Genomic DNA, 8,752 nt, shown 5'->3' with positions numbered 1-8,752 from the left:
CATATGTTTGTAATGTAATTCGTATGTCACGATGATAGGGCTTGGTTCCTGGTTGATTGCATGAACTGCTGCTCTCGTACACGAGTAGTACACTGTCTATGTGCTGTGCCAGAGTGATGCCCAGTGCTGATCAGGTGATATTGAGATACTGTTAAGCGAGTTTACATCTGAGCAGTGGCTTGCTTGCTCGCTGCGACTTGCTATCCTTTTGCCCTTAACATCTCTCGGTACGACTCTACTCATTGCGAGTCATCCCTTGGCTTACATTGCTCTACAGCACTCATCGGCTCAAATGCCACTTCCCAGTGTCCTCGGTTGTATACAGCAATGCCCCGAGATCGCACAGTGCCTTCCAATTGGCTCATTTCTCCTTCTGTTTCGCCTTCTGCAGTGCCTCAAGGAGCGATTATCATGGCTCCCTTCATGTAGGGGCAGCGAGCCTCCACCATTTCTACCTCCCGATGTCAAGAAATTCGTGGCTAGTGCTCTCTGTATAGCCCCAGAGTCGTCAGATGCACTTCTCGATCAGTGCTGGGCTGCGCTTCGTAGCTCCATCTGGGCTAGTACCACTGGCACTTTTGCTGAGAAGTGTCGCTCGAAGGAGCTTCTTGATGCTTTTCTGGAGCATGGGATACAACAGGACATAGGTGTGTCACATTATCCAAATATGCATGTCGTCAACATACGAGTAACATATTCAGGCTTCCACGATCTATATCCACGTACTCGTGTCTGCCTTGATCCAAAATGCACGAGTGTTCATCAACCTCAGTCTGGCGAAACCGATCCTGACGAACTGGGTGCAACTTCACGCAAACTGACCCGGCTGACGTCAACCCAATGCATCAATTTCACTCGAGAGTTCGGGCCTGTCCCAGTGTTCGCATACTCAGCACATTGCCGATGTACGTTTTCAATCTATATCCTTGATTGATGGCAGCCCATAACATGAGTCACCAGCCTGTTTTACTCGATACTACCCGGACTACTATGTCCATGAACAACGCGGCATTCGGTCTTACTATCATGGAGTCCCATCGTCAATTGAGGTCGCAAAACATACGTATGTTGAGGCCTCGCTCTGTGAGCAGTTCACAGCTTCTACAGTCATCGCGTGGTATTATTCTTCTGTCCTTTGTTCACTAGACCCAGTGCTGACAGCTCAATCAAGGGTCTCAGGACAGAACAATGCCAAGATTTACCAGCAACAGCACTGGGAATCTGAAGCCCGATTCCCACTGGTGTGGCCTGTAAAGCCCAGGCTTGACGGACCAATGGTTTCCGATGCATTTTTCCTTTTTGCACTCTTGCGAGACCATGATGAGCATGGCACTCTTCTTGTCCTCACAAACGATGCCAATCATTCGGTCCGGCTTGATAGTGCATTACGCCAGCGCAATTTGGCAATGGTCGGCCCAGGGCAAGAACAATGGAATCATATTTGCGATCGCTGCTGCGCCCGCAAGGTTGATGGTGGTGTCTTGTGTAACTATAAGCCCTTTCTTTACTAGAGCAATCCAGGAACTCATGGTGTTCTAGATACAATGCGAGCTGTTGTCACAGATGGTGTTACAGTTGGGCGGCCATGTTGTGGAGTTCATGACTGCAAGGGCCAGCTCCTCTCCCAACGAGCCCGCTTCTGCACTGCCCACCTCGATCTTGAAAAACAATGTAGCATCCTTGGGTGTGAGAACAACGCAGACATGGATTTCAAGACATGCAGCATCGAGTCCCATAGGGCAATGGAGACGGCTAACAAGGCGAGACAATCTGCACTGTTTCAGCTGCGACAGCGGCTGGAGCGACTGGGACAGCGACAGCATAGCCCAGATGATGTGCTCAATATGGATGAAGAGGATGCCGCCGAAGAGGACAATATCAAAGACGATGGGCAGAGCGGACCGAAGCTCCGCGCACGCTTTGGTCGGCGGTGGACTCACAACGAGCAGCTCTGTGTTGCCACTTGCGGAGTTGTCCTGGGCCGGATGACTATGTACGGGTCAGAAGCAGTAAGCGGAATCAAAGTAGGCCTTATATTTGATCCCATTCTTCAGACAATTGATCGTGGCTAGGTCTTCCTGCACCGTTTGTTCCCGACCCAGCGCTCGCTTCCTCGTGCCATCTTCTACGATAATGCCTGCCAATTCAAGAAGCATTTATTGGCTAGTGGTGATCAATATTTCAACAGTTCAGCACTTCCTGTTGATGTCTTCCACATGAAGAGCAAACACAAGGACTCGGACGAGTTTTGCGGTCTTCACTGCAACCCTGCACGGTGGCCGGAATTACACGAGGGAGGGAAATGGCGCTTCAATTCCTCTGCTGCAGAGATGACAAATGCATGGTTTGGAGGATTTCAGTCCATGGTGCGGGAGATGCGCGAGGCTCGCTATGATTTCTTTCTAGATGAAGCCATCAAACAGCGGAATCGCCTCACCATTCGTGAGCTCGCCCTACAGCATGCAAATCCCTGCACATTAGACCGGGCTTGGATGTTATCAGCACAGTAACTACTGTGCAGCTCATGTATATGTTCCCAAATTGTTGGAGCATACAATCTGTACGTCCGCCCGGCTCCGGCTTTACTATACCATTTCGACTTTTTTATCACGGACTCTTACGGTACTGCCATCATGATCCTGCCGTCCCGCCGTTCTTCTGTTGACCCGCCATCGCGTTATCATCTGACTTACCATTTATGGTACTACTCTCGTTCCTGTCCCTGTCCCGTCTGCCAGATATACCGTGCTGCTTTCGTTCGGTCACCCTCAGTCTTGCTCTACGAGCGTGCACTGAGGGTGAGTACACGTTTATTTTCCGTGCCCGCATACCATAGCTCACATACATTCATTAACCTGTGATCGTCGCTACTAGGTATGCTATAATACATGAGTCTTGCTCTACGAGCGTGCACTGAGGCCTGTGATCGTCGCTACTAGCCGACCACCCGCACGCTTGCGCTGCTGCGTGTTTCATTACAAATAGTATGTTGGAACAAGCACAGTACAGCACGTAGTTGCAGATTCACATCAGTAGCCGGGCTCATGTTCGCCCAGAAATTCCGACATGCTCAAGATAGCATTCTGGCAGTACTACAGTTACGACCAACAATCAAGCCTCTATATCAAGCTCCAGCCCTTCAGCATACTCCTCAACAGCTTGCTGCACAGAGATCTTGCTCGCTTTGTACTTCTGCCACGTAGATGCCAAGCGCATGCTACTCACAAAGCTGAGGCCTTGTTGTGCAAACGGTGGCCGGGAATTCTTGGCTGGAGGCTTGTGGCCAATGAGGCTTGTTCCATGTGCATGGCGGGGCTGCCATGCGATGAACGTGTTCGCCGACTGCTCGATCTTGATCCCGTAGGTGGCGATGTAGAAGTGACCACCAACTTCAGTGGTGCGGTTCGTCGTCCAGGAATATGCGTACTTGTGCGGTGCACGCTCCCAATGAATAGACCTCAAAAGTCAATGAGGCGGGAACACCTGATCACAAACCGCTTGTACTCACCGAGCGTAATTCGTACCCATGACACCAGCAGGAGGAGCTAGCTTCTCGTGGCGAAACACAATGGTGTCGCTGCCCTTCTGCACATAGTATTCTCCACGACCATCAGCCCCAGCCCCCATCGTTCCGTTGGCATCCATGCGCGGAAAGCCATTGGTCTCAAGGTACTGTTCGTAGTCAGCAAGGAGCTCTGCTGGCAGCACAGCACGCATCTTGTTGTAAAACAAGGTAAAACTAGACGAAACAGCGAGCTCCAGTTTGTGAATGAAGCTCTCTGAGTGCTTCTTCGACAGGATGTTGCGTGTCCAATCGAATGTCGCTGCAGACAGAGCACCTGCGGTGTACCCCGCCATGACAAGTGTGCCCTGGTCTTCTTTCTGCACACCCCAGATTAGAATGGTATGCGTCAGAACCAGCTGTTGTTGAACTAGGAAGGCGCCTACCGGGCTGCCGGGTTCAATCACAGGCCGGACCGGTTCTATGGGAAGCTCCGGGTCCGTGATGTCATCTATGATGTCATCTGTGTGTTATCACATGGCTACGCCACTTACCTTGTATGTTGTGGGAACGTACTATACAGTAGCTTAGATAAGCAGTCTCCTCATGTATATAAGGACCCCAGTAGCATAGCTCAATCCCCAGTACCTTCAGTCGAAGTACTTGCGTGTGCATCAAGCATCAGCAACCTTTCAGGTAAGTTGTGAGGGCGCACCACTGCGTGGAGCTGCCTGCTCAACAGGTTATGAGCCCTGGTCACTGCCTGAGTACTGCGCCTCACTGGCTGCGTCTCAGTGTGCGCACCAGCTTACCTGTGGCTTCGCCGTAAGCGGCTTGAAGCCAGGGGGGGACTATGCGCGTACATCGCTGCAGGTCTTAGCGCAACTCTGTTGCTGCTATCCCCAGCACATGCACCATAGCGGTGGTTGCGCCTCTAAGGCTGCACTCGTCATTGAGTAGAGGGCTGACGACATTGTTGTCAGTATTCCCCATTTACCGAGTTTATCACTTCAAACCCTCTACCAATGGCCTCCAACACCCTCTTCACCGCTGTCCCCATCCTCGATGGCTCCAACTACCGCGCCTGGGCTGAATCCATGTCAGCCTTCCTCATGGCGCAGGAGGTCTGGATCATTGTCAATTCGACCTGGCCCCAGCCTACTCTGGACACAGAGAATCCCTCAGTCTACTATGAGTGGCTGCAGCGCGATCAGAAGGCACAGGGGTCGATCCGTCTTCGCCTGACGTCGTCCGTCAAGGCGCCTGTCAAGAACAAGACGACCAGCAAAGCCCTCTGGGAAGAGCTGAAGGCGCTCTATGACAAGCAGACCCCCGCCGGTGTTTACAAGGAGTTTAGGACAGCGATCAATGCTCGGATCCCTCCGAACGAGCACCCAAACCCGACGTTCGCTAACATCGCAGCTGCGTTTGACAAGCTTGCGGGCGAAGGGATCGACATCCCTGCTTCACTGCGGGCGATGATAGCGCTCAATGCGCTGCCCTCCCGGTACGACACCGTCGTCACCACGATCCTCCAAGCCAAAGAGCTTACGGAGATGAAGATCGACTACGTCCGGGAGTCTGTCGTCATTGCCTACGAGCAAGGCGGCAAGCAGGCGTCATCTTCGCAGAGCGCGAAGAAGATCTCCGCCGTTAAGCGTAAGCACGGCGAACCAAACTTCAACCAGCAGCAGCAGCGCCAGGATGGCAGCAGCAGCAGCGGTGCGAAGGAAGGTCAAGGCAAGGGCAAAGGCAAGCAGCGCGGTAAACGCAGCGGCAAGCAAGTTAAGTCCCGCGCCAACCAAGGAGATCATATGGACCATGCGCATCTCGCCTCGCAGGCGTCGATAGCGGGTCCTACCACCTCCAAAGTCGTCGAGATAGCGCCTTCGGGCAGCAAGTCTCACACCGTCACCACCCGTCCCGCCAAAACCGGCCACAGCAAGAATGCTCACCGGTGGCTCAAGAGTGCCCTCGAGCTCGCCAAAGACATCGACGTCTCTGGCACCTCACAGCGTCTCACGACATTGTCTGAGGTCGTTGACAATTCCGCTCGGATTGAGGAGTACCTCTCCGACTCGGAGTCAGAGTCTCGGGCGTCCAAACGCTCTCGTCATGGTTCTGAAGTAGGCCATGCGATCGACGCAATCATGGACGGGACGTACAACTCGTACGACGAGGACGAAGGTCCTACGACTCAGGATCCACTTGATTGGGGATCAGACGGTCAGTATGACATCGACGACGAGCTGGCTAACGCCGCCGGCTTAGGAGAGGACTTTGATGCTGGGTCAGTCCTTTCAGCTTCTATTCCCAAGCGACCTACTAACCCTGCGCTTCATACAGCCGCATGTAGTAGTAGACGCACTAGGTCTACTTTAAAGAGACGTAGTATTCGCAGTCGTAGTCGCAGTGTAACGAATGAATATATCAGTAGTTCGTTGCACAAATCAGTTGGTTGTCGGCATTCGCGCAATTTTGCTGCGTGCACCAAATGTAAGGGAAAAGCTAAGGCTTGGCATGAACCAGAGCCGGTTGAGTCGTCTGACTCCTGGATGTTGGACTCTGGAGCATCATTACATTTTTCAAACAATTTAGATGATTTTGCTGAGATTGAGGACCTCAGTGAGCCAATCGTCTTGTCGACCGCAAACGGCTCCGCCGTATGCACAAAACGAGGGACAGTCTTCTTGAACTTCGAGAATGACGATGGTAGTCATACGACGACCAGATTATTCCCCGTTTATTACTTCCAAGGTCTTCATCAACGTCTCCTATCCATGGGAACGTTCCTCCGTGAAGGAATGACAGTGCGCGGTGGTGCGCAGCACGTCGACCTCTATGAACAAGGAGCACGTGAACCACTATATGTGTTCAAGCCGCGGCACCCAGGTTCAACGATATTCGAAATACAGTCCTTGCCTTCACAGGACGCAATGAGTATCCATCAGACAGTTTATTCTGTCGATTACCACACTATGCATCGCCGCCTAGGACATCCTTCTAAGGACGTACTACGGCAAGCACAGAAACACACCGAGGGTTTCCCACCTTCGATAGAGTTCCCTAGGGAGGATCCTATATGCCCAGGATGCGCGGAAGGGAAAATGCATAACAAAGCATTCCCGCCATCTACGTTGAGAGCGACAGAGCCCTTCGAGCTCATTCACTCTGATGTGAAGTCGTTTCCCATCGACTCCTACCATAAGTATAGGTACTACATCCTGTACTATGACGACTACACTTCCAATGCGTGGACAGTGAATCTGCGCAACAAGAGTGCTGCGATCACGGCCACGCGCCAATTCTTAGCCATGGCCAAAAACCAGTACGGCAAGAAGGTTAAGAAGTGGATGTCAGATGCTGGGGGAGAATACAAGTCTGAAGCGTTCGACAAAATGCTGAAAGACGAGGGTATCCAGATCCTGCAAAGTTCGCCGCACACTCCTCAGGAGAATGGCAGAGCAGAGCGACTCAACAGGACGATAATGGACAAAGCTGAGGCCATGCGCCATGAAGCATGTCTACCTGAATCCTGGTGGGAATTTGCGGTTGAGCACGCTGTTCATCTCTACAACAGGACACCTGTCCGACGTCTCAAATGGCGTACCCCCTATGAGATGTTAAATGGCGAGGCTCCCAGCATCAAGCACCTAAGAATATTTGGGTGTGGCGCATATGTATTCATACCGAAAGACGTGCGTCAGAATACACTATCTCGGAAATCTGAGTTAATGGTGTACCTCGGGGTTGCCCCTGGTGGGCATGGGGCGCGATTCATGCGCAGCCCTAATAATGTGCTTTACACCTCATCGAACGCTCTGTTTGATGAACTCATGTTCCCAAAATGCCCGGACATGAAACGGCGAGGCAACACTAGGTTGCAATCTGCACCTAGACCTGACCAAGCGGGTCGCCAACCCACTTCTCAGGAGAATTATGATGACGATGACAACGATCATCCCTCTCATCACCTTCCAAAGGGAGCGGACAATGAGCGTGACGATGCTCAGGAGCAGCCTAGGGTGCCCAGTCCAGTTCCGCCGCCTCAACCTCCGGAAGAGCCAGCGCGCGATGATGCGCCGCGGCGCTCAGGGAGAGAGCGGAAGCCAGTAACCCGCCCAGGGAATGTCTATGGGGAGAAACGGACCCCCGTAGAAATATACAAAGAGATCGAAAAGAAGGGGCAATGGAGAAAGATTGTCGGAGAAGAGCCGGGTAGCTCCCGCTCTCAACCACAGTCAAGGCAGCAACCGGTTCCCGGACCTAGTTCTGCGCCTGATCCACAGCCAGACCAACCTTCTGGATCCTCCTCGGGCTCTGACGACGACGAAGTCGAAGAGTTACTCATGGCACAACTATGCCGGGAAGGGGGAGTAGGATTGGTTAACATGCTGCTTGCAAAAGCGCTACCACTAGTTGACCAAGATTCTCCGAAGTCCAGCGTACGCGAATGGACATTCCGTGATATCTCGAAGCTACCTAAAGAGGAGCAAGAGAAGTGGAAAGCTGCGTGTCGCGAAGAGTTAGAGGCTCTGTGCAAGCGTGGTGTTTATGAGTTGGTTGACCGTCCTAAGGGACGTAGGGTTACCAAAAACCGCTGGGTCTTCGACGTCAAAACTGACGGTCGAAAGAAGGCTAGACTAGTCGCAAAAGGCTACTCCCAGATTGAAGGCCTCGATTACGATCAGGTTTTCTCTCCAGTCGTTCGCTTTGAGACCGTGCGCCTTATACTCGCGCTAGCTGCGCTCGAGGGCATGCACATCTCCGGACTCGATGTCCGTAATGCGTACCTCTATGGTAAACTCGACGAGGAGATTTACATGGAGCAGCCTGAAGGCTTTAAAGTCAAAGGCCAAGAGCACAGAGTCCTCCGGCTATTGCGTGCTCTCTATGGACTCAAACAGGCAGGGTTAGCGTGGTGGCGCACCCTGAATGAGTCTCTCAAGGAACTCGGCTTTACACGCCTTGTATCCGACGCCGGAATTTTCATCTATAAGACGAAAGACGGACATTTCGTCCTAGTCATAGTCTATGTGGATGACGCCCTATTTTGTGGCAAAGACAAGGCCCTTGTAGCCAAACTCAAGAACCGCTTCATGAAGAAGTGGGAGTGTCGCGACCTAGGCGACGTCAAGGAGTTCCTGCGTATGCGCATTACTCGGAAAGGCGACGAGATTCATCTCGACCAAACTGCCTACCTTGAGACTGTGCTGCAGCGCTGTGGCATGCAGAATGCAAAGTCTGCGC

General features: G+C 52.4%; 2 protein-coding genes across 2 annotated transcripts; one reads left to right on the top strand and one right to left on the bottom strand.

Moving 5' to 3' along the window:
• Window positions 1-283: 283 nt before the first annotated feature.
• C8Q71DRAFT_888422 (uncharacterized protein) lies at window positions 284-2,501 on the top strand (the record flags this gene model as incomplete). The annotated part of the gene is made up of 7 exons (XM_047928612.1): window positions 284-647; window positions 702-905; window positions 961-1,130; window positions 1,185-1,476; window positions 1,540-1,777; window positions 1,826-2,024; window positions 2,073-2,501. Coding segments are annotated over exons 1-7 (1,887 nt in total), but the record flags the coding sequence as incomplete, so codon positions are not given.
• A 610-nt stretch (window positions 2,502-3,111) lies between these two features.
• Window positions 3,112-3,888, bottom strand: C8Q71DRAFT_718190 (uncharacterized protein; the record flags this gene model as incomplete). The annotated part of the gene is made up of 2 exons (XM_047921214.1): window positions 3,112-3,457; window positions 3,509-3,888. Coding segments are annotated over 2 exons (726 nt in total), but the record flags the coding sequence as incomplete, so codon positions are not given.
• Between the last annotated feature and the right edge of the window lie 4,864 nt (window positions 3,889-8,752).

Source organism: Rhodofomes roseus, assembly GCF_022264815.1.
Source record: "Rhodofomes roseus strain CIRM-BRFM 1785 chromosome Unknown C8Q71scaffold_38, whole genome shotgun sequence".
Taxonomy (NCBI): Eukaryota; Fungi; Basidiomycota; class Agaricomycetes; order Polyporales; family Fomitopsidaceae; genus Rhodofomes; species Rhodofomes roseus.
Note: the sequence above shows the minus strand (reverse complement) of the source record. Positions and strands in the feature narration are given on the sequence as shown.